This window comes from Plectropomus leopardus, chromosome 4, assembly GCF_008729295.1.
Source record: "Plectropomus leopardus isolate mb chromosome 4, YSFRI_Pleo_2.0, whole genome shotgun sequence".
Taxonomy (NCBI): Eukaryota; Metazoa; Chordata; class Actinopteri; order Perciformes; family Serranidae; genus Plectropomus; species Plectropomus leopardus.
Window position 1 is genome coordinate 28,816,966 of NC_056466.1, and position 27,270 is coordinate 28,844,235.

At 40.0% G+C, this 27,270-nt stretch overlaps 1 protein-coding gene across 2 annotated transcripts in view; it reads right to left on the reverse strand.

The window, feature by feature from the left end:
- Nucleotides 1-26,594, reverse strand: part of LOC121942088 — a 71,026-nt gene extending 44,432 nt beyond the window's left edge. Inside the window, exons 1-4 of one of the 2 annotated variants that reach the window (XM_042485185.1) lie at nt 26,377-26,594; nt 24,003-24,486; nt 23,504-23,640; nt 22,670-22,841 (exon numbers count right to left, since the gene is read on the reverse strand). In XM_042485185.1, the coding sequence (XP_042341119.1) occupies nt 22,670-22,841; nt 23,504-23,640; nt 24,003-24,486; nt 26,377-26,530 (947 nt within the window). In that variant the 5' untranslated portion in view covers nt 26,531-26,594. Of the gene's footprint in view, nt 1-22,659; nt 22,842-23,503; nt 23,641-24,002; nt 24,487-26,376 lie in introns of both variants that reach the window. The other variant, XM_042485186.1, reaches the window with a different exon arrangement.
- Nucleotides 26,595-27,270: the final 676 nt, after the last annotated feature.

Genomic DNA, 27,270 nt, shown 5'->3' on the forward strand with positions numbered 1-27,270 from the left:
CCACACACATACACACATATGCACACACACAATGACACTCAGCAGCTCTCTTGCTCTGCTTCTCTAGCTTGCTCAGGGATTTCTACCAGCAACAGGGCCGACCATACAAACCCCTCTGAGTCTGCTGCTCTCTGTGACACATATGCAATAACACATGCATACAAAGACTATCACACATATGCATGTACAGCAGTTGCATTTGCATGCCTGTCAAAGCACACGTACAACAGAGAGGCAAAATCATGTTCATCGTAAACACCCGTTCACAAAAAACTGATTTCCTGTAGAACAAACTCAAATAACAGCATTGAAAAGGACTGCCACACACACACACACACACACACACACACACACACACACACACACACACACACACACACACACACACACACAAAATTAAAGTATGCATGTAGAAAAACTGTGTGTACACATACTGTACATACACTCAAGAGTGCAAACTAAATAGATAAAGAGTATATTCTCTTTGTCACGTACACACATTTAAACAGTACTCAAAGCAGCTGGGGGATCTTGCTCTTTCCTTTACAGTGGGTCATTTCCTTCAACAGATTTATCACAAGTGTTGCACAAGCCATTCGATTAGCTCTGTGCATGACTCTGCATGTGTGTGCCGTTTGTAAGAGTGGTGACCAACTGAGCTCCTGTGATGATCGCTCTGTGTGTGACTGTGTGTCAGAAGGCCGTAGGCTCGAGCTATTAAGATCTGTATAGTTAGATATGCGATCTGACGGATAATACTTCAGAGTTGAGAACAAAGCAGATGCTATTCCAGAAAAGAAACTATGCAGGGCCAATGTACAAGCCCTGGGGGACCCCTCAACAATGCTAGCTTTGGAGCAGCTATTGTAGCTGGCCAAAAATATTACAGCCAACAGTTAAACCTAATACTCTGTAAAGCACTGCCAAGAAAATCTGCTGTGCTATTATTGCCACATTTAACCATCTGTGTGCAGTGAGTTTTAATATTGTATTTTTTTTTTTCCAAATCTCTTATTCACAAAGTTTTTATTTTACGCTCTCCCGAGAGAGGGAGGGTGTGACACAGAGTAGATATCTCTGACAGAAACTATCAGGGGCTTTTGGTTAAACAGAGGTGGATGATGAATAAAAAAAGAAAGGAATAAAATAGGAGAACAGAATTAATAAGATTGCAAGATTATACAAGTGGGAATTTTTAGAAGAGCAACAGTTGGGAAAGACAGAGAGTTTGAAAAGTAGGGGAGGAAGAGATGAGATTAAGCCAAAAAGGAGAAAAGTGAGGAGAAAGGCCTGGTAGTCAGCAGATTACGGTGAGTCAAACAAGAAGAAAAACTATGTATCGTCAGATGTACATGCTTTCACACCACTAACGGCACACAGTCCAACCGCTGCCAGAGTTTCTTAAAACAACTAAAGCCAAAGTTTGGGAAGGCCGACTGGACAGAGATGCCAAATCCACCATTTTAATGTTCCGGAGCTCCAGATTAGCCACGGTGACACATAAAAATCTGAATGAAGCCAAGTGGTCAGACAAGAAGCAACAAGTACGAGAAGTCCGGAAAACCGTTTGTGAGTCACTCCGCAAATCATTTTAAAACCTGCCAGCATACAGTAAGTCTGTGTCATTTTATTTCACATTTATTGACTGAAACTGCTTTATATATTATTTATTATTAATATATAATTAAAGACACTGCATGATGCTTAAGAAAATCTTGTTGTTTTGAACTATTTAAAATTTTAAACCTCATTTAATTCTCCCTCAACATGTTTATTTCACTTCTAAGAAGGCTTGCATTACAGAGAAGATACAAAACATTTTTATTAGCTTTATAAATATATGTAAAATGTGTGTATACTGGGGATAAAATTAGTGGTGTTGTGTGATATATTGGCTATAATTACTATCAGGATAATAACGGATACTGTTTTGTGTAATCTGTGACAGAAAATGGCAAATTGTACTTGTGATAAGAACATTAATAATGAAGTGTTAAGCTTATTTAACGCTGAAAATAAAATAAGAAATTAATAAATAAATGTATAAATAAAATATATATATATCTCTATTTTAAAACAGCAAAGCAAATAAGCTGTAACACCTCACCAACTCGTTGGAGCCATATTTGATTTACACATTGTTAGATATTATTGTGCTCTTGTGTGATATGAAATGGTTTGATTTAAAATATTACATTAGGCTGCAATCATTTCATGTCAAAAGGAAAACTAATTTGTGGAAGTGATATATGAAAATATTGTTTTACAGGATAAGAAAAATGTGTTTTAAAATTGTGTAATTAAAACCTGTGAAAAGGTTTCTAGTTTTTAAATAAATCAGATAAGACAACTGAAATGTTTGAGTGATATAAACTTTTTGGAGCTGACTACATTATTTACTTTATTTGGTTTCTGCACAATTCTTATATCATCATTTGAATTCCAGTCTAATTCCAGTAAAGTATTACACAAAAATACACATGTAAGGGGGATTATTGTAGATGAACTAAATTGAAATCATTTAAATATAATTAAAGTGATTTTCTTTACAGTCAGTCCTTAAAGGCAGATAACAGTACCATCAAAAATGTAATGCCTTCATTATTAAATTAAGTATAAAGTATAAAGACTTTTTTTTTGAAAGGGATAAAAATTTAAAAGCCATTTAAAAAAAATCTGTTTTGACCAATATGAGACATCTATTTTATCGTCAGTCATAACATTTATAAAACATGCTCAATATGTTTTTTTACTTTCAGCCAAATGTCTTTTAAAAGGAGGAATATAAAAAATACATACTTGAAAACACAGACATCACTGTGTCAGCAAGGCATTAAATTTAAATCCATTATATCAAAAACAGACAGCATAAATCAGCATTACCCTCAGTTAAATCTTATCAGCAATTTCTTTTTTCATGAACTCACAGCCTTGAAACTGTGCTACGATGTTTGCAACTGTGCTTGGCAGCGATCGTCTGCCTTCAACCGGCTCCAGCACGACAGCGTGAGCACACAAACATGTATGAAGTTCAGAAATATGAACCCATCCGGCCTATCTTCAACAAATCTTTTTGTTTTATTGCACTTATTGAACCTCCCAGTACATCTGAAATAGCTTAAGGACTTAATCCAGCCAAATTCTTATAAAGGAATCTTCTGTCAGTTTCACTCCATTTTCATCAGACCTCAGTTTGAAGCTTTGGCTGCGGGAGCCGAGCCAAGCACATTTCTCTGAGTCATCAGAGAGGGGGGAGAGAGAGAGAGAGAGGGGGCGAGAGAGGGAGGAGGAGAAAGAGGAGGAGGAGAAGAGGAAGAAGAAGAAGAAAGGGGAGGAGGAGAAGCAGGAGGTGGCAAGTCCGGGGTTTCCCTGTCGCTCTTGCAGGCGAAGGCCTACACTGAGTGGCAACAAGCTGAGAAAACCGTGCTCTATTGTTTCAGGCCTGCTGGCAAAGTGAGCCTTCCTGAAACTCAGCAAACAACTATCACACACACACACGAGGGAGAGCTGCCAAAACACAGCTCACTAAGAAACCTGCCAAAATGGTTGAAAGCAGTTGTGTGAGAACTTTCGTAGAATCTCGTTTTCTTTACATGGCAGCCGGACAAAAAAATACCTCCGATACAATCTAAAAAATAAATAAATACTTTTTAAAAAATCAATAAAGAGTGGTATGCAATGTTCTCTGAAACATTTGAGACTGAAACGAGGACATAACCTACAATAATCAGAGCATCTCTAACGACAGGTTGTAATTGTGTTGTTTCAGTGCAGCAGAGACAACCTAAAATTATCAATCCTCAAAAATACATGGCTCCGAGTAAACAAATGACACCTTTTAAGAGAGTCATATTATGACACCTGTCATATTAAACAGCATCATTTGTGGCTAAAATGTATAATTGAAAAGCAGTATGTAAACACTGGCAGCATCCCAGCTTACTACAAGAGGCGGGATACAGCAGCAGTACTTGGAAGAGGGAATAGACAATGCTGTCACATGATTGACGATGGTTTCCAGGAAGTGACTGAACATCGCTGTCCTTCTAGGAATCCTTGCAGCTTAGAATAGTTTTCAACATGAGAGGTTCTACTGATTGTAGCAGCGTATCATTATGGCCTGAAAAAAAAGTAACCATCTGACAGCTTGGTAGAGAGCGTAAGAGGCTATTTATAGGGCTCGAAATGATGTATGACAGCAGGTTGTGACGTAAAAAGGAGCTTCAGTTACGGCGGCGGTGGACTCCTCTCTCCATGTGACCGGGAATAGGTGGAAGGTGAAGGAAATGACAAATGAAATGCAGCAGCTTTATAGTGCAACTGTTTTTGGGCTGTGTTCAGGTTCTCACGTCCCCTCTGGACCTGTCAGGCAGCTCCACTGTTTGTTTTCCGCTCAAACGTGGGGACAGATTTGGACGAGAGCGACAGCGGAGTCTATTTTCTCCACCTGGAAGCTTGGAATGGAGGGGAGCGAAACTCAAGACTGGTTTTACCCGCTTCCTGGAAACGGTAAAGCAAGCGGGAGGCCCCGGTGTCAGGGAGAGGGGTAGAGAGAGACTGTGTGACAAAGAGTGTGAAGAGAGAGAAAGAGGGGGAGAGACTGAAACCTACAGTCAACAGATAAGCAATATGTGTGAATGCATGAGTGGGAGTATTTATGTGTGTGTGTGTGTGTGTGTGTGTGTGTGTGTGTGTGAGTGAGAGAGAGAGAGAGAGAGAGAAAATGACAGAATGGTATAGAGCACGTGCACCAGCCGGAGGATTCGCTGATGCCCACGAAGATCTGTTTACAGTGAGTGCCCCTGATGACCCCCTGGAGGATGCAGGAGTCACTGCCAACATGCACACAAACACACACCCACACGGACGGACACACACACACACACATATCACCCTTGCCACATATCTCAGCAGACATAGATACAGGGGTGTCTAAGGGCACCTGTTAGAAACATCCGGAAGGCTAGATTCCAGACAAAGCAAGTATCCCCTGCCATGACCCTAAAGACCCAGCCTGGAGGTTGTGGATGTGCGATAGCGCAAAAGGTGCAAGAAAGGCTCCTCCGACCCAGCAGACAACGGAGCTCACACACAGCGATCTGCAAATGAATTGCATTGAGAGAGTGAGATGGTGTATGAGGAGATAAAACATGCTAAACAAACACGCGCAGAAATGGAGGCCAACAAGGAGTGCGAGTGTGGGAGTTTAAAGGCTCCCTCCAAGGCCTGAAGGTAGAGAGACTGGGGAGAGATTTGTGAGAGGAGAGACAGACGTCAGCAACGAGAGCGAAGGGTTGAAGAACAAAGAGAGAGGGAGAAGGAAGGGCGAACGAGGCATGAATAAAAGAGGAGGACTAAAAAACTCAATGTAAAACACAAAAAAGCACCTCTGACAACTGCACTGTTGAAAGAAAAGTTTGACATTTCAGGAGAAACACTTATCTGCTTTATTGCTGAGAGAAAGATGGTGAGATCAATACCACTCTGACGGCCACAGACAGCAGCCCATTAGCTTAGCTTAGCATAAAGTCTGGAAACGGGGGAAAATAGCATGCCTTACTCTGTCTAAAGTTTAAGAAATCTGTTTTGCAACACCTCTAAAGCTCACTAATCAATACTGTCACAGTAAGGTTGCCAGGCAACAAGTGGAGGATTTCCAGGATGCACTGAAAAAAAAAAAAAAAAATTTGATTTATTTTAGCTCAAAATATTTAGTGTCCGAGCTGCATTAGATTTTTAAGTTGACTGAATTTGAAGACACATGTTGAATCAATACAAAATCATCTCAACTTGTCTTCTCAAATTCAGTCAACTTAAAAGTTTGAGGCAGCCCAAACACCATATGTAAATTAAAACAAATATTTTATTTTTACGGCGTCACCGCACCCGCCTAAGAAACAGGTGGTGTCTGAAATCACTCACTTCTTACTCTCTGGTCCAGTACACTGTGAGTTTGACATTTTGTAGTGCTGTCTGTTTGTATTGCCAGAAGGGACGATGAAGACATGTGAGACACAGTCTCTCATATTTACCATCAAATATGAGAGTTAAAGACCGTTCAAGGCAATTCCCTGATACTGCAAAAGACTCTCAGAGAATGGCTGAAACACCTGGACAACAGAGAAGACAAACCATGGTGACAGAGGGGGACACTGTGCATCCAGATATATTGCGCGTGCTGTAAGAATAAAGGTGAGTTGGATTAAATATGCAGGTTAGTGGTAACATTAGTATGTATACATCACTAACACCAAACAGAGCAGTTTTATTCTCACTTGAACAAGCAGCCTTTGATTTTTAATGAATTAATTATGAATTATTTAGCATCATGCATTGCTGTAGCAACCCAGCTTGCTTATGTTAGCTAGCCCTCTTCTGTAAAGTAATTGCAGTTGGCTGTGCTACTAAATCAAAAGTAGATGGGCTACATTTTTTTAAATTTGTAGATAGAAAAAATACATTTGGGGTTTCACATAAGCACTAAAGAAATATCAATTATCAATTCATTAAAATCTCTTCCGAGGCCGACAACAAAATTTTATTTGCCTAAAGACAGAGAGGGACCAACCCCCTTTTCTGTGGCATTTATTTTGCTTCGGACTATAATTATGTGATATTCTTTTAATTTACTAAAATGCATGTTGTATTTATTATGAATGGTCCACCAGCTGACATGATCTGGCATGTTTTAAATGTGTCTGTTTCTGCATTTGCCGATGAGCTCACTGTACTGTCGAATTAATGACTATGGACACAGCCACAGTGCACGTTATTACACTCTAGTTTTTTTCATGAATTTAACAAATGAGATATAACCTCTTCATAATTAGTGAGCTTCTGGTAGGCAGTTGCAACCTTTGGAGAGAGCTAGGCTAGCTGTTTCCACCTGTTTCCAGACTCTGTGCTAACTGGCTGCTGTAACTTGAAATTTAGCAAAGAAGGAACAAATCTTTTTTGCAAGTCACAGAAGCTTAGGATTACCTCGCTGTCAATATTCACATTGACGTAACATTTGTGCAGCTTTAAGTGCCAAATTAAGCTGGACGTTGTTGCGTCTGTAATTTTTGAACTGCACACTTTGCATACTGCAATTCATTTTTTGTTGACCACCGCATATTTTTTTGTGGGCACCCGACATTATCATTGGTATCTTTTTTCTTCCAAACTGGTGTTCTTATTCCTCAATCTGGTGCTAATGTAACATTAGTTCTTCATGGCTCTCTATGCATAATATTGTAAATATTTTCAAGTCAAAAGGCTCAAATCCAAGTGAAGTCACAAGTCTATGTCCAGGCATCAAATTTATGACCCAAGTCCACACCTCAGATATTTTGTGCACAAATGTTAGATACCAACTCTCTTCTCAACAAAACAAAATAAAATGAAAATAAACTGTCCAAAAATGCTTAACTATTCCTTTAAATCCCCACCTTCCTCCTCCTCCTCCTCCTCTTCCTCTCTGCCCTCCACAGATCAGCCCTGCTGTGCTTTTCACATTAGCACACAATGGCCAGGTTTTAAACCTGCCTGTTACATTTCAGTGGTAGACCCTCTTGACACACATGGACGTGCACGCCCGCTGACTCACCAACCTGCTCGTCTGTCACAGTGATTAAGTGTGATCAATGCTGCACGGCAACCATGGCTGTGCTAATGTACAACAACACGGCCCTGTACAAAAGGAGCGGGCTGAGGGGAAGAAGGTGGCTGAGACAAAGAGAGTCTCAGATAAACTTAACATAGGCTCTAAATTATAGGGCGTTGCTTTGATGCTATATAGTGAGCGCGGCCAAGGTCCAAGGCTTGTATATATGCGGTGTGTAGGCACACCAAAGTACACTCAGCATGTATGCTGTATGTAGAACACGGAGGCAGAAAGGGTTTAACTGTGCCCTGATAAGTGTGTATGGAAGTATACAGTACTGTGTAAATATGTGAGTGTATGAGAACAGTAACATGTCTGTGAGAGGAGGAGAAAGAAAGAAAGAAAGAGACAGAGAGAGGGGAGTGAGAAAGTGGGACAGACAGAAGCGACACAAGCTCTTAACTCGCTCCACTCCTCCCCTGCTCCATCCTCCCCTCATTCTCCTCTCCCTTTTGCCACTGAGGGGAAGCGAAGGAGGTCACCCACTCCTACGAGCACTCAATCAACCTGCGCCGGTGACCTTGCTCGTCCTGGATACAGTGCCCGCTCCCTCTGTTTGTCTGCCTGCTAAGCTGCCATCCCGCTGCCATCTCTCTGCAGCCGGTGCCAGGTTACACCGCCAGGAGCACAGAGGTGCCATTCCACCAGATGCACACTTTTTCTGCCCGCGCTGAGCCAAAATTTTAATGGCAGGCGGCTCTGTTTTACATCTATGTGTTGTATTAAGAGAGGTCTTTGACGGGGAGCATGACAAAACATGCCCAGGTTAATTAGTATGTGCGGGATCTTCTCCCTCTTCATATGCGATGGTGATGCACTGCTGGAAAGTGATGTATTCATTATGAATGGATGGTTCTCTCAGGGTGAAAAAAGAGTAAATGAGTGACATGTATACTAAGCATCATTTACAAAAAGCCATGCAGGAAATCAAATTACACAGCCACATTCAGTTATTGAAAATCATAAATCTGCTGTGACTCATGAGAAAATTTCAGAATGAAAAATATATGAATCAAAACCGGTCCTGAAACTATTAAATATTCTTTATATTGATTCAATTTTCAACTAACGTCCTGATTAATATGGTTTTTGGTACCATAGATTGTTTATAAAGATGGGCAACTTGTCTCCACCTCCTCCCTCAGTGCACAAATGAAGAGAGAATATTTGATACGGGTGCAGCCATCTTCGTCATTTGGAGCCAGAGTATGCAGTAAAAATCCGGAAGTAGAGCCGCAGTATCAAGTTCCTGTCCGACCCAAATGCAAGCAGTGCCACTGCTAACCAGCACACAGATCGACACAGCTGACAATCACACCCTTATGCTAGCATCCAATAACTTGTTCAAACCAAACACAGAAAAAAAGAAACCTTAAACATAAGCACATCAGGGTGATAAGAAATACCTAAAATGAAAAAAAAAGCAGAAAAAATTTGTTCCGCTAACACGGAGGTGGCAGGGTTTATGACCTATACTGCAGCCAACCACCAGGGGGCGATCGAGATGTTTTTGCTTCGCTTTTCGGGAGCTGTACATAGACTGACAGTATTAAGAGACCTTGATACAGTGTTGAAGGCGTAGCCCCATTTATTCCAATTTAAGTTGCTCAGTGGTGCATGAAGCTTAAATTGTTCAACTGCTGAAATTACCCAAACGATCAGCGCTGCTTCTGCATCATTTGGCCCATAGTAAAAGTGTACTAGAGCCTTCCAGGGGCCAATCTAATTACTTCCTGTTTAGCGCGCTACTAACTTGAATGGGGACAAAATTATGAAATTCTGCAGCTCTTTGAGAACTTCGACATGTTATTAGAATGCATCAAATTCTGACAGTGAAATGAGTTATTTCACAGGGATTGTAATGCTATAAATAATGTATCCAGTGATTTAAAAATGACTTTCAGAATGTATGACTATAGGAAAAGGCACCATATGATGGACTTGGGAGTTGTAATTTTACTGTTTGGCCACTACCAAAATTGGCTTCATAGCCCAGCACTGTTCCTGGGGTCCTGGAGCTGTCATCACGTTCATCTGTCATCAGCTACTACATAAGACATCAGAAACAGAGCTGAAACTAAAAATTATTTTCACTATCGATTTTACTGTAATTATTTCTCAATTAATTGATTGGACTATAAGATATCTAAAAATAGTTAAAAAAAATGCATTGGAGACTTTGTTAAGTTACTATGAACTACAAAACATACTTGGAGATTAATTGTCTGTTGATCAACTAATCAATTAATTGTATTAGTTTTGATCAGAAAGTGGCCATCACAAGTTATCAAAGTTGTTACAAAAACAGCAGCAACAACAGTCAAATCCCCACAAGTATTCTGCTAATTATCTTAAAAGACTAAACAAAATAATTGAATATTAGTTTGATTAGTTAAACAAACTGATTAATCAAATAATTGTTTCAGCCCCAATAAAGAATCATCACACTTTACAATGTCATCCTGAGAGAAGTGACTCCTAAAGAGAGTCAAACTGAGCGAAACAAACATGTGTGTTGTGCCAACAGAATGACATGACAGCTTTACTTTCGCAGTTAACTTTCACCACCACATCCAGGCAGCGTCCAAACACAGATGGCCAAAAACGCCATGTAGGATTCTGCTTGTCGTTGTCCTTTTCTCCAAATAATTAATTTCTATGAGCATCACTCCCATACCACCGCCCACAATTTGATTTTAGACCACAAGTGTTTTCCAGTGAAGATAAAGGGGAGGGGAGGCTCACTGTGAAAACTACTGTAAAGTCAGACTTGTATTACGAGACAATTACCCGATACTGTAATAATGGATGAAACAGCTGAACTCCACCGGCAGCTACTGCTAGGGTGCAAATGGACATACGAGGCCGCAGATATCTCTATCAGCTGTGACAGTCAGGTCACATTCTTTTGTTATGTGCTGTCGGACGGGCCTTCCCCTACGGAAAGTTAGTTATGACTGTGGATACAGCTGCAAAGATGGCTCCGCTGACCACAGCTCCAAAAGGCATGGAAACACAACACATGGGCCGAGGCAGACGAGGGAGGAGGGAGGGGCGGAAAAAGGGTTACGTTTTTCTGAATGGATGGCAGAAGAGCTGCAGACCCTTGGTCATGTATCAGCCTGTTCAGCCCCTACATTGTGTGTGTGAGAGAGAGAGAGAAAAAAGGGAGAGGCAGACAGAGACAGGAAAGTGAGTGTAATTCATCTTTAAAAGGGCAGATTCCTGGGTGATGTATGGTGTGCAGAGTGCAAGTGTGTGTATGTGTGTGTTTGTGTATTGTAGGAATGGGCGTGGGAGGTGTAAGCTAGCTAGCAACAACTCCTCTTATCGCTCCACAGAGCAATGTGGAGAATGAGGATTCTGGGTTCAGCCCTGCTGATCAAAGACACACAGAGAGGATGATATGAAAAAACACTCTTCTTTTCTTTCTCTACAGCTCTTTCACACACTCACACACACACTCACTCACTTACACACACATACACACACACTGAATTACCAGCTCAGCAAATAGCATAAAGACAAATGCTATGAGCAATTACTGTACACTGAATAAAATGCAGAGGGAGTTAAGCCAAATATGTGAGAGACATTTTTAATGAAGTATACCACCTGTTTTAGCATACAAGCTTCTACTGAGTCCACTAGACTGTATATTTAAGATTCACTTCATTCACCAGTGGTGCCTCCAGACATTTTTCATAAGGGTAGTCAGATGGAGCCAAAGAAAATCTTTGGGTGACAGACCATAAACCATAACTGTTTTTTAAGGATTCCCTCATGCTGTTGAAGTGTATAGGCTATTGAAAATAACGCCAATATAGTTCTCTTAAAAGCATACACTAATACCAGTACAGTCAGCCTTTTGAGTTCCACGACAATCATGTTTAAATGTGTTCTGTGCATGTGAGGCGATTCATTGTTTTTGCTTGTTTTCCTTTTCCTTAAAAAATTGATCGAATGATTGATTGAACAGCTTTCATTTGAAGGAGCATTTTAATTGTAAAGAACAAAAAATTTAGCACGGAAAAGACCTCTCAAGTTTAGAACCGCAGAATCAATCTTCATGCCAGTTTGTCCCTCCCTTAAATTTAGCCGAAATTTGGAGCATTATTTAGCTCACTTTCCAGCGAGTTAATAAGACATAGTTGGTACCAATCACGCAGCAACACCCTTAGCTGATAAATGAAGCTGACATGGAAGTGTAGAAAGCTGCAGTTCCTCAAATGGCCACTTGAGGCTGGCTCCAGGAGTGAGTCCATCCTCATAGACTTCCATGTTAAAATGCCCAACTTTAGCAGAAATAACAAACTTACAGCTTACAAAAACAGTTCTGGTCTATAAAGCTCTGTTCGTGACAACTGTAAGAGAGGGGTGAATTTTAATATAACCTACCTATTTCAATTTTATTAACGATTTAAGTAACACATATTTTAGGGCGTGGCCGCTTTGAGTGACAGACTGTCTGCAAGGCATCACTACAGTCCATAAATCAGATCCACACCCCTTGCTCCTTAACTGCCTCACCCTTTCATCCAAATATGGTCACTTCTGGCTGCAAAATTCCAAGATGGCGTCAACTGAAATTGCAGCTTCAAAATGGGAGTCCACAAACCAATGAGTGATGACACAGTATCTACAGCCAATATATATTTTACTTGGCCTATGGATTCAATTGATGCTGTGGACTGTCTACCTTCATAAGATACCACCACCTTCGCCCAAGCTTAAAAGTGCTCCACGCCTCCTACAGACAGATGTCGGCATCTAGTTATTTTGAAATATTTCCAGTGAGGGAGATTTTTTCAGTTGTATCAAGCATAGGATAAGGGCTAAATTAATGATTGTTCATTAGTGATCAATATACTTTTCTGGATAATCAAATCACTTGTTTAGCCTATAAAATGTCAGAAAATAGTGAAAGACAGTCATCATAATTTCATCCAGCCCAAGCTTATGTATATAAATGGCATTTCCTGTTGGACAAATGGTAAAAAATACAAAGATATGCAATTTACGATGATATCAAATTGAGAAAAGCTGCAAATCCTAACACTGAAGAAGCTGGAACCAGACAATAATCAATTATCAAACTAATTTGCAATTAACTGTATGCTGACTTTTGTTTCAGCCCCTAATAATCACTGCCTTCAAGGCATCTCTTTATTTTACGCCCGCTGAGATTCAAATAAATTATAAATGTGGTCGACTGTTTGGCCACATCATCATGCAGAAAGAGACACGACAGGCCCAGGTTGCCTGATGAGAATAACTAAAGTCAGAGTTATGTTTTATATAAATGAGTGTGTAAATTTCTAACTCTGACTGCAGCACTTTACACTCGCCGGTCTCATCTGTAATTCAGATGCAGGTCTCATCACAATCACTGTGTGCAGAGACCCAGGAGTCTGACACTACATGACTGCCTGCGTGGGTGTGCATGCCTAAGAGAAGGTGTGAGCGGGATCCAGCGTGCGGTCGGATGTGTGTTTCGGAGCACATTAAGTCCCTACAGAGTCACGGCTCCTCTCCTCAGACGAGCACTATGTCTGTGTGTTAATTCAATAAAGAAACAGCAGCGGAGTGTAAGCTTCTTAATAAGCAGTATGCCTCGTTTCTCCCCGTCTCCCTGTCTCACTACTTCTTTCACTCAGTCCGCTCTGCTTTCCCACCTATCCATCTGCTTCATCCTCCCTTCGTCGTCTCCCTTTAACGCACGCCAGTCTCCATGTGTTCATTCCTTCCCTGCCTCTCGCCCTCTCTCTCCACACCCTCTCTTAGTGTATGTGCTCCCTCCCTATTCCTTTCCTTCTTTTTTCTCCATTTATCTCTCCTTTCATCTGTCACAGCCTCCTACTCCTCCTCCTTTCTCTCACCCTCCCTCCTCGTCTCTGTTCTTGTATGAGAGCGGTGGGTCTGCGGGGTCCTTGTTATCCAGCACCTACCCAGACATCCCTCAGCTGAGAAGCCAGACAGGCAGACAGAATGACAAAAGATGACCAGAGAGGAGGGAAAGGACTGACAGCTACTGCACCACGACTGACAGGCAGGAGCAAAAGCAAAAAAAACAAACAAACCTGAAACTGGACAGGATATGTCCAGAGAGGCAGCACTGAGACAGCCAGGCGAGTAGTTTGACAGGAAGACAGAGAGGCCTGTCAGTAAGAGACTGCCAAAACAGGTAGGTAGACAAATATAGGCAGGCAAGTAGGAGGCAGACAGGTAGGCAGAGCCGCCAGACAAGCAGGTCGTCACAGGCCGGTGCGTCGCAGCCAGCCGAGCTACGAGCCCAGCATCCCAACAGGCCAGAGGGTCAGGAGCTGCATGGCTGATAAACACTGCCTCTGTCTGGGCCTGGCACGCTACTGCAGGTGTTTAATGATGCTTGAATAGAGTCGAATAACCCTTTAATTACTGCATGTTCAGACAAAGGATGATATTACGTCCTCCTAACACCTGAAGTAAGGCTTTGGGTAAGGGTGTAGAAGGAATTCCAATGTTACTTCCATTCTTCCGTTTTATCAATACTTGTGAACATGAGCTACTCTCTCTCAAAGCCAAAAAACAGAGAGGAATGTCTCAAACTTGTGATGTCACAGGGTATATCGTTTCCAAGTTTTCTTAGTTATGAAACAGGAAATCCCATATACTCAGATCATTCCACTGACTGATTTTAGTGTCATCTAGAACAGTGGTTCCCAACTGGTCCAGCCACAAGGTCCAGAGTCCTCCTTAGTAATTAGTTCAAGGTCACAATATAGTCAAATTACCACATATTTTATTTTATTCCACAAAATTTAAACAACACATTAGCTTAGAACACAAAGAAATAAAACAGATTGTAAGAATAAACAGAAATGGCACCGCAAAATAAAAGCTCAGTGCCAAAAATATAGTGGATTGTGAAATAAAATGTGTTATTGTTTTTGTTTTTTTTACAAACTTGACACATTCAAAAGTCAGGCGCAGTGCATTTAGCATTGAGGCCTATTTTTGGACTTGACCCACCAGTTGGGACCCACTGATAGTTTTCACCATTCTGTATGTATGGAGCAGCTCCAGACTTTATTCCCGTCATCACAAACTTATAGCACTCTAGCTTTTGGATTTGGGAGAATGTTGTTTATGTTTAGTAATATTTTTGGACAGCCTTAGACCACAGGGATAGCGTGTATGAATTTGGGCATAATTCCCCTTTAAGATCAATTTGGACTTCGGGTTCAACTCAACACAGAACATTCAGAGTGTTAGTGGGGCATCTGCAATTTAAAAAAGGTTCATGCAGTTTTAGTTCAACAACTGCTCCTTACAGTCATGGAGCAGAAATGTTTAGGGGATAAAGTGAGTAGCTAAACAGCAGAAGACGAATTTGCAACAACTTTGATAAATTATTAGATATTGTCATTCCAGCATCTTTTGCTGTTTTTTGTCTATGGTAGCAAAATTAATGCCTTTAGGTTTTGGACTGTTGGTCTGAGCAAAAGAAGCTCAATGTTAATCTGGGTTTAAAGATTTTTTTTTTATTGACACAGGGCTAGGACTAATGATGTTATGATGGAAATGTTCCTAGAAGTTAATTCTAATAAACTACCATAATAAATGCCATATTATCATTTCTGTCAGGTTTAAAGTAGAGCTGAGTGATATGGAGAAAATCAAATATAATATTTTTGATCATATACCTTGATATAGATATAGCTACAATTGTAGGGATTGATTACTGGTGCTTTCACAAAATATTTGCACTATGAGATTTTTGATAAATCATCATCAGCAAATGTGGATATAATGACTACGTGGGCAAAGGCAAATCATTGAACAGCTGGAAAAGTCTGCTCAGTTCTGCACATCTCTTTACTGTAATGCTGCCTTTGAAAGCAGAAAAAGGCAACACTTATTAATATTACAACATTAGAATATCTAAAATCTAAGATGATCTACTCAGGATATCAACATAATGTCAATATATTGCCCAATGTTATAATAGGCCAAATAAATACATATATTAAAGACATTCAGATTAATTTATAATAAAAAAAAAAAGGTTCACCCTATAGCTTATATTTAGTGTAAGTGACTATTAAAGCAAAATAAAATAAAGAATCAAGAATAATCATTCAATTACAAAAATACATCTTTTGAAGTGTTAAAAGAAATTCCTAATACTGACCACACTCTGACTGGCTCCTATACTAAGACCTCGACGAGAAAATGCAGTCAATTTAAAATGAAATGATCACTTCTCATTGTTGCAAAGGATGCCTTGACAAGAACAGGAACAAGTCTATATGAAAGCAGGACTAATTTCACACTGTATAACCTAAGGTGACTTTCTTTCTAAAAGGAGAATAACCATACACACAACTATTAAACTACTTTAATACAAAACGTACCCATAACCCTGTAAAATTATCCTGAAATTCTCATTTTTTTTCTCCTTTTGATCATCTGTGGGAATGTCTGTGTTTATGTGATGTTAAACATTCACGGATGGCGCTATCTTTTCTATCGCACTTTGTAACATTAGAGACAGTTGTGCTCGTCGACAAACTGGACTGTCATTGTGCATAGCTGAAATCTGTTGCTATAATTCAATTCAGGAGGAATACGTTAAAACATATGTATTTCCTTAACTTTAACCTCATAAAAAACATCATGTTACAATAAAAATTTCCTAGAATAGCATTACAGTGACACTCAGGAAGTGAATTTACCAGACCCAGGTTTGTAGCACTGGCGCAGTGCTCCAGTTTCACCATATGGTGAAGATTTTACTCGAGGCAAACGCCCCCTGATTCCAATCACTCTGACTCAGCAAAATCTGTTGCCCTTCCTCTGTTCAACAGATGTGGCAATGGCTTCTTTTAGAGCAATCCACCCAAAAACACTTTATATGCCACACTTATTTAGAGCATCCCAAGTTTTAAAATATTAACACCAACAAACTGGCTCAGGCTTAAGGCCCACAGATGATTTCATGTATATGCTGACCTACATGGAGGGACAGTGAGGGCAGAGCATTGCAGCACGTTTTTGTTTCAACACAAGGTTAAGAAACAGTGTGCTTGGTCATCAGCCGGCTGTAATCTTTACAGTCACCACTGCCAGCTATTTCCACAGGCTATGTGCACTTTTTTTCTTGATGGTCTGTCACCCAGATCCCTACACCCTGGCTGTCGTCCTACTGGGCTAAGTCACAATGACAGGAAATCACGAACCGTCTTCTTTGTGAGTGATACAATCGGCTTTATAGAACCACGGAGAAATCAATGTGTTCACATCCTCACAGCCTTAAAAACAAACCGTTCCATGCTAGCCACCATTTATATCCACCTGGAAGTTTAGAGAGAACAAGCGCCAAGAATCGTTAAATTTAATTCTGTGAAAAAAATAGAGTAAAATCCCAAATTAAATAACACTGGCATGGATCTAATCTGACTGAGGCAATTTTTCCAAAGCTGCCTTGATGCTTCCATCTTTTACCAATTTTCACTGGTGTGGACTCCAGTTAATTGTTTGAATTTACCAGAATTCCTACCCCCCCAAAAAAACAGCCAATTTATTTATGTTTTTGTACTGGTTAGCTCTGGCTGTGGTTAGCTAACCACAGGCATCTTCCTGTACTTGCCAACATAGAGTTACAAGATCAATCAAGAGAAGGCACGGGAAATGACCGGACATACTGTAGAGAGATGGAAAAAAAGCAATTGACTGGAGGTGAGTCACAGAGGAGAAACAGAGAGCTGAGGGCCTGTCTGATCCGGGTGTGTAATTTATCATGCACAGTGCAGGAGGTCATTTAAAGGAGGAGGGAAAGGGACAGGATCCTGTTGATATAGCACATTTTACTTGATGTTTGTGTTGAAGAATGTGAAGAAACAGGATTTTTTCCATTGTCATTTTACCCATGGTGACCTAATTGCACCCCACCTCAATAAAACCCTTTGGATTACTAATATGTATTATTATGAAATACTATATGTACATAATTTGGCTACGCTGGGTAACCTTTCTTTATTGCCTTATGCGCTAAATCGGAAGATTTTAGGATACCCATGTCTCTCAATATTTCTGACTCCCTGAGTGGCACTCTGTGGCACTCTGTCCCAATGCCAATAAGTTCAAACTGAAACCGTAAATCTTTACTGGTGTCACAAATATATAAATTCATTTCTAAACTACAAGTACAGCCTTACATGCCCTTACCAAAAAGTCATGTTACAGTTTACATCCGTGTGTGCAGGCTCGTATGCAGCCATGACAATGAACAATGCTTCAAATATGAATGTTACTGCAAAGAAGCTACAAATTCTAAAACATGGATGCTTCATAAACATCTTTCCCCCGGCAGCATAGAAGATCTGAATCAAAGATGACACTAATCTTGGATGTCCACACTTTAAATTGTGTTAATTTTCTGTCATCAATTCAATATCTGCAGAAATGTCTCCCCTCCTGTTCCTGAGCTATGATGTTGAAAAATGACCAGAAACATGGTTTTGCAGAAAATTATTGTCATAGTGAAGCTGACCTTGGACCTTTTGATATAAAATGTCATCACTTCATCCTTAAATCCTACATGAAATGTTTTCAGTGAACTTTGACTACAAAATTCTATTCAGTTCATTTTTTATTTCAATTGAACATTCATGCGAATTTGAAGAAAATCCCTTGAGGCATTCTTCAGTTGCATTCACAAAAATGGAACGTACAACACAAAAATGTAATGCCTCTGGCCATGGCTATCACCAGTACGGAGGCAGAAAAAAGGCCCAGTGAGTTTCTGAAACAGCACTGTCATTTTGAGCAGACAGTGATCAAGACAGAGATTTACAGTAAATCTGTATGGGACTATTATAAGTATTGGATTAATACACATCTGTTTCTCTCTTATTGGTGTGTTTTTCACAATTTTAGTCCTTACATGGCATTTGCTTATGTTAAAAATATATACAGTACAACAGTTATGCTCAACTCACAGCACGCAGGCAAATGCCGGCGCCTGATAGGATGCCAGGTGGCCCGGAGACCATTTTCTAATTCACAATAAAATTAAATTGACTGAACATGTTTTGGTTTTTTTTCATCTATGAATTTAAATAGAAGAATGTCCTCGAAATCCACGAAATGCCCCTGCTTACACCTGAAATTTCATTTTTATTTTCAATGTTTGTTCATTCCATACGATAGATATGATGGCCTTCTGTCATTTTACAAAAGAAAGTTGAGTATCTCTGCAGTAAAATATCATCATTCAAGTTACCTCTTGTAGTTACGACTAAGCCGAACATTTGGCTGCAGCTTCCACGTGGAGCGAAGGAAGGATTAGCGATTTAGGACAGCAGGTTTAGAATAACAACGATTTTCATGACAAACTGTCTATCCACTATACCGCAATGTGTTTGCTTTGGTTTAGCTGCAGGAGGTTAAACTGACCACAATCCTCCTTCCTGTCTCCTCCTGGGTCTCTTCCTGTGCCAGGCTAACAAACCATTATGTTGCCAGATCAATCGAGACGCTGAATGCTAAATGACTGGTCACACTGGAACCAGATGAAATAACTGGTGGTGATTCACATCTGAGAAATGTGGCGCTAAAAAGGCCTGGACCTAATTTCCCAAAGTCATGTCAGCACTGGGAAATGTAACATCAAAGTGGATCTGGCTATTTTGCTAATGCAAGAAACTGTGCCACCAAAGCTCTAATAATGTACTCAACCTTAGTTCAAACATGAACTTACAAGCTGAACATGAGAAACAGCACAACTGCAGCGTGGACGTAGGCGGGCGAGCAGTCTGCTTATTTGTCCAAATGCAGGATGTGGAGAAAGGGTCCATTGAGACATATAGAGGCATTAATCACTCACCAGGATTACAACATGTACGAGACACGCTATTTCCTAACAATTTAACTCTAATACAACCCCCACAAAATTATATTGCAAGACTATTACAGCTACTGCAGCAATCTAGGGAAAATCCACCTTAAAGAAAACACTTTAAAAAAAAAGAAAGCTGGTTTAGATTTGTGAATGTGAAGCAGCCTCTCACAAAGCTAAATGTGAGAGTATGTGAGCTGCTCCAATGGCAATTAATAACAGATGGGTTTTGTGTACAGATTCCTAGTGTTGACGGGGACTGTCGATGAGGAAGCATTTTAGAAAAAAGCATTTACTCCTCACAAAATAGGTCACATGGAGCTGAAACAACAACACTTTCTGTCAAAGAAGAAGCAACGGGGCCTAATCTCATGACGACATGACAAATTCGATTTTGGGTTTACTGGTTTCTTGGTCTGGGAGAGAGTTCTGCGTGCTCACAAATATTTATTAAACTGTCTGAGATCAAACAAACGGCATATGTGATTTCTGCTCCGGAGCTGATTTTCGCGGCAGGGTGAGCCAAGTTTGCAAAGAATGATCATCGGACGGGTAAATTAACAATGACATTCAGTGTGGCTCGGCTTCCTGGAAACTGATGCTTCAAACAGACAAACACAGATTAAAATTCACATTCTGACAGTCATCCATCTGTCCATTTCCTAAACTACTTATCCTGTTATGGGGGTGGATGCGCTAAAGGCTATTTCTGCATGCAGTGATCGAGAGGCAGGGTTCCCTCTTGACACCTTTAATTTTATTGTGTTGTGTTTCTCAGATTTCACTGCATTCTTAAAGCTGCAGTTGGTAATTTCTGCAAAAGTTTTTGTCATATTTGCCGAAACTATCACTAAATCCTCACAGACGCACATGAGACAGATAGTCTGTAAAAAAAATTAGGTCCCACTTTGTGCTTCTAATGGCATTTGCTAGAATCCACAGTGACTCTTGGAAAACAACCAATCAGGGAGTCTCTAACACAGCTGTTGTCAAACTGTCAAAATAAATGAATCAGGATTTTGTTACTGCATTTCCTATTTCTAGCCTCAACTGTTGTCAGAAACATATTTTAGTGTACTGTTTCGCTGTAAAATGAGTGTTTGTGACTTGGTCGCCATGTTGAAAAGAGTGGAGCGGAAACCAACCACCTCCCACCGGCCGGAGCAAATATTCTCCCTTTACAGCCAAACAGCACACTACAATATGATTGTGAAAGGACATGAGGTGAGAAATAGGCAATGGACTAACATAATCTTGATTCATTTTTGGTCAGTGCTGCCTAGTTTGGTTGGTAGTTTGACCGCAGTTCACAAGCGGTGATTGACAGCGGTGTTGGAGTCTCCTTGGCTCTGATTGGTTGTTTTCCGTCAGTCGTGTTAGAGTTCAGCAAACGCTATTAGAAGCAGAAGGAAGAGCAGGAGGGATATGATTTTTCACACGTTATTTTTCCCATGTACTTCTTTCAGAATATAATGACACTTTCAGCAAATATGACAAAAAAGTTATTTACAGAAAAACTACCAACTGTGGCTTCAGCTGTCTGAATTTCCCATGAACACTTCAATATGATTGAAACACAAATTGCTCTGTAACCATTCAATCTACCTTAAGTGTCCACAAACACTAGACCAGTGCGACATCATCTTCCCCTACCGAAAACATCACCACTCCTGCAGTCACATTTGCCCTTTCCATCAACAATGAAATTCACACGGACGGCTGGGGAACATCAAAAGCTACTTCAACTCTTTGATAGGAAATGATCTGATGTATACTTTGGGAGAAAAAAAACCTGGAGCTCTGCTTCGAATTCAACTACAAAGTCTCATCAGAGTGCACGACTGTGAATTTCACCAGAGATTATGACCTCAATCTATTATTGACACGGTGTCTGTGGACATGAATGATTTAGCACTATTAGATGAGATTAATCAGCTTAGTAACAGTTGCCTGAAACTCCATCTTTAGTTGCATTTGGAGTAAAACATCAGGGGGAAATGGGGTCTGAACAATGTGGAAGTAAGTGCTTGTGTCTCCCAAGTCCTTGGGAATGAACCCACTGAACTCCCAGAGGTGTGTGGAGGTACTGAGAGAATGCTAAATCTGACACCAACTCTACCATCTAGTGGCCAAAAGTTGTCATCGCTGCTAAAATCTCCCCAAAATTAACCAGTAGAATTTTAACTGGGCAACATGAGTAAATCCGTTGGTTTATTTAGTAAAATGGGCGTGAGAGATCGACACAGAGGAGGGCCTGCTCCTCCTGAACAGCCCTGCCAAGCAGGTGAACCACATTTTGTCTGCATCGGTGACTATTGGCGATGAACATGCATAGTTTGACCACAAGGTAGAAGAAAATTTAATTTATTGTAGTTGTGAAAATTAAAGTCTGGAAGGGAGGATAAAGATTTGTTGCTGTAACATAATCAAACCTTAATTTCCTGTTGAGGTCTGCTGTCCCCAAATTAAAATTGTTGCTTTGCGTGCTTGTTGCGAACGTGCTATTTACAAACAACTGAACTGATAGCTCCAAAGAGCAACTAACTATGACAACAGTGTTCCCATACAACGCATTTTAAAACATAAAAAAACTATACATGAAAACTATTTGAGTTCAGCTCTTGGAATATTGGCAAAGTGAGAAAGGTATGAAATGGAAGAACAGTAAATGCATGACCGGTTTCAGCGACAGGAGTCCGTAAAGAGGTACAACAGCAAAGTATGATAGTTTAGTTTATCTAAAATTATTTCTAAAGATCACAAAAGCCTCACAAACAAATATGTTATAATATAAAATCTGATTATAAAATGTAAAATAAAACCTATAATAAATAAAACAACCCAATTGCAACCTAGGCTCAACCATTCAATCTTTGGCCTATGACAGCATTAACCTATTTGATTTTAAAGTTTTGCATACATGCTAACTGAGAGCAAGTTTGAGATTTAATGACTTGCACTTCTGTTTTAGATGAGGAAAATAAGACAGATGCTGACTAAACAAATATTCTTAGCATGGGTCATTTCCATGACCCCCAAATCTGCACAACGCCAACAACTAGATTCACAACTCCTCAGGTAATTTTTGTGCGAGAACATTGACTTCTAACAATCTTCAAACAAAACAGCATACGTTGGCTTACTCGTCAGCGTCTGCGAACTGGTCAGGCTCAGTAGGAGGGCTGTAGGAGGTCCATTTGATGGGGCGTCGGTGGTGTACAGCTGGGCTGTAATGGGCTGTCAGAGGCAGGTCAACTCTGTCCGTTTGCCTGAGCGTCAAATCCCACAGAGAAAAATGGAGCACATCTTGTGGACCTGGCGAAGGCACAGGACACCAGTAAAACCTCTGGCCTGATCTGAATTCTGGGAACAGCTCATTGTGCGATAAACCTTGAAAACAGCAGACATTTGTCATCATTTATTTTACTGGAGTGGAAGCAATATTACTGTAATCTGATGAATGGATTATTGAGCCGGCCGTCCAGCATCAAACTCCTAACTACAACTACAAAGAGACTCAAAACAACTACAAAGAGATGTAAAATGATCAGAGATGCAAAACTAAAAAGAAACTCAATTATAGAGACACAAAACCAGAAAGAGACACATAATGCCCTTAAAGAGACACAAAACAACTACAAAGAGACATATAGCAATCAGAAAGAGACAAAAAACAACTTAAAAGAGACACAAAAGGACTAAAAACAGAAATAAAACAACTACAAAGATTTGCAAAACAATGACAAAGAAACAAAAAACAAACAAAAATTGTAATGGAGTAAAAATTACAATATTTCCCTGGTATAGTAAGTATAAAGTATCATTAAATGGAAATACCTAAGTGTAATACAAGTACCTCCACATTTCACCACTGTCTTTACAGCAAAATAGTAAGGATAATGTTAATTCAGAAAATATGGTATCCAAATAGTGCTATGGAGGGAGAATTTCTGATATTTAAATGTTTTTTTCTTTACCGCAGGGTGAGATGCCAAAATAGCTATTTTTCCGGTCAGGGAGGGTGACCTCTTGGATCTCACTATCCCAGTCTTCCTCTTCTTGTGGAGGCATCGGTGGGAGTGGAGGGCACTCTGGCGAGACGACTTCAGTGTCTCTGCAAAAGGCACATTTCTTATTTGCAAAGGAACACCAGCCTAATCTTTGTATGCGCTATGTTTAATTATCTGATAGTGTTTCTTGACATTGCATATTTAGTCAGGAAGAGGGAGAAGTTCCACATTTCAGATAATACATTTAATTGCTTTTTTGCTGAGAGTTAGATGCAAAGATCGATACCACTCAAATTTGTTTACTAAATATAAGGCTTAAGCCGGCAACAAATTATCTTAGCTTAGCATAAAGACTGAAGCGGGGGGAATATGTAGGGGAGATTGGGCTGGGAGGTGTGAGTAGCTGTGCAGGAATGTACGTTTTGGACTGGATTTATGTAAAGCAGCTGTAAGATAAGGGACGCACCTTTTCTTCAATGTGAATTGTTTTCTTCTTCTGGGTTTCCTTGATGCTGCTGACCTGCTGGGCTGTGGTGCCATTCGGTCAGAATTACACGGTGAAGACACGGTGTCTGGACCGGTGGCTCCGTTTATTGCGATACCACCATGAGGTCTTGCACTGCGGCCCCTGCCAGCTGCTGAGGCATCATTGAGGGCAGAAATTGTGCTTCCACATTTTCTGGGGATCCTTGGAGGTGTTGCTTTTGTACTCTTGCCTTTGTACCAATGGTTAACATAACCATTTACCATGTGTTTTGGCTTGGTACCATTCAGTGTGCCAGCTGGTATGCTCTCACTGGTTCTGGTGGCAGCAGCTGGGCAGCCATTGTGGACAATGGCTCCATTAACCATATCTGTGTCTGGGACCTTACTGCTGGCTTCACAGGCGATATGACACGTTTCTCCTCTTCTGTCCTCATGGTTCATACCATTCTGAGGCATCGCATCACCTGTAATGTATAGTAAGAGCGTTGGATTGAAGTGCAAAGTATGAAAGAAAAAAGTTTTAATGAAAAAAAGCTCAAATGAATGTATATAGAAAACTGATACATTTTCAAATGTTTAGAATATTCATGAAAATATAATTGGTAACGTTTGGTTGTATTGCAATGAAATTATAGGTTCTTCATGGTCCCTGAAGGATGAATTCAACAATGTTAGTGATTCCCAGACCTAGGCCCCTTTGTACTTGGTACATCTAGGTTATACTGGTCGAGAATAATAAAAACCCAAATAACTATAAAACAAGTACAAATAACTTACTCCCTGGAATATTTCAAAATCTGTTCACTAGTGTGAATCACAATGTGCATTTTTTTACTTAGAAAATGTGTTACAGTGAAGAGATGTTATTTTAAGAACCTGACAGCCTCTTCTGGCTGTTTTATTGGATCCACTTGGTCATTACATCCACATTACTGATGTTAATTCAACAAAAATCTTATTGTGTAAATATTTCGTGAACCCACCAATAGTCATCTCTACATTATTGTTGCAATATTGAGATTATTATAAAATATTGTGATTTTTTTCCCCTATTCACAGCATTAACATGGCTGCAACCACTGATTTGCTCTGCAAAAATGGTAAAGATACAGAGGAGTAACGGCATCCTGAGCAGTGAATGAAGTCAAGCTATTTCTGTGTGTTGTAATCAGAGTTTCTCTGTGGTTTGTTGTTATATCATTTAAAAAAAAACTTTGAAATAATGTGAAAAAGATTGTTGGAACAACTATAATATATGAGTTCATAGATATGGTAATTAAGTACATAACACTTTAGAATTTCTTTAAACTGACCTGGAAAATGTAGTTAGAACAATTTAATTTGTATGACGTATCAACTTATTGTTGATGAGCCATAAGTTTTAAAGTATGTTTTTAGTGATACGTATTATTACCATAATTATGAACACACATTTTAAAGTTGAATATCAATTGAATTGATCTGACAAAATGTTCCATATTATTTAAAGTGCAATATACTTATTTACCATAATTTTAAATACAGTTTATTCCTAATAAAATGATGTTATTGCAACTATTTTTTTCCACATTATTTCAAAGGAATTTGAAAGTGTTAACTGGTCCGGCCGCTCGTACATGTTGGTGCATGTGTTTATCCCACAGGGTAGCTTTGTCAACACTGTTGCCATTGTTTAGCAACGTTTATAACGTTAGCACATGCGTTAGCACCATTGGCTGCTAGCCGCCGCTGCCATGTTGAGAGCCGTGTGAGGACAACTCATTCACACTGAGCGCCTTTAATGCTAAATCACAGCCTGAGTCTCGCACCTGCGTGGCTTCTTTGGAGATAACTAGCAGTTCCGTGTTAATAAATTGATTTAAACTGACTTCATAGTCTAGTGAGTCTACTGTATTAAATTAATCCCCCTTAGCCGGCCTTTTCTAGTAGTGTTCATTTGATATTTTGTCGCGTTATCTCTTGCTTTTCCGCCTCCTGGTTCCTCTCGCCATGTTAATTTCGCCTCGGCGCACTTTAAAATTACTGACTGATAATATGTAGTCACTCAAAAAACACCCGGCGCCGACTCAAAAATGTTAATTTAATTTTCTCACGTTTGATAGGTTGGTCGTAAAACAGCTAAACTTTCGACTGTACTCTATCCAACCCCGAAGACGGACAGTTTGCTGTTGTTAGGTTAGCTGTTTTGAGCAGTAACTACCTGCTGCATGCTAACACCCTCATTAGCCGTGTGATTGACAGATAGGCCTGCTGTCGTGTCGGCTGTTGACAGTTAATGTGCTAACCATGAGCAGTTTCAGCGGGAAATTAGTCCTGTAACCTCACACTAAGTTACTAACGTCGCTATTTTTTACCTGTAGTGTCGCCTGTTGCAGACCTCCCGGCGCAGCACACACTGTGGGGATAAGAGGTCACGTTATTAAGAGGAGGACGGCAGGCGATACGCCAGTAGGCGGCGCCAGAAAACCACGTCATATTTGTAGGAATAAAGACTCCCTTATAATACATCCATGGTAGGAATTCTTCATATCCAATTATGTCTACTAGCCTACGAGTTGCGGTGTTTGTTGGAAGTATTTGCTATTTGCATTTTGTGTGTGTGTGTGTGTGTGTGTGTGAGAGGGCGTAATGTGTTATTGTGGCCAACGACCTTCACTTCTGGTCTGTGTGTGAACTGTTTTGAAAAAGTAACTTCTGAATGGACGAATGTGTTCAAGTACAAGAGAAATAAATATATTCTTTTAATCTATCATCACACCATGGACAGCAAAATACAACATACCAATTCTCGGTTCAACCATAGGGACTGTTCCTTATTTATCAGAGAAGGTGGTTTGACTGGGATGTGACATTTTAAAATTACTATTTATATCACAACACTCCCTGAGCTACAAAATGTTGTCCTTGAGTGTCTGGGAGGAAATACATGACTGTCCCTCCATCAAAAATGACAAAAATGTTTTACAGTTTCTGGTTATGAAAAAATAATGTGATTTGGGAGATTTGTAAAGAAAGGATACTTTTTAAAACCACTTGTGGGTTTGGGGGTTCTAGGGATATTTAAAATAAATTCAAAATACAAAAATTTAAAGTTGAATATCCCATCCATAAATCAAATTGAAAAGCTATTAAATCATTTTCATTTTCTAACCCATTTTGCACCACCATATGATACGTTTCATAGTTACACCTGCTGCACTCTGTACCTGCACCTTTTTACACCTTTTAGATGCCCTGTTGAAATATTG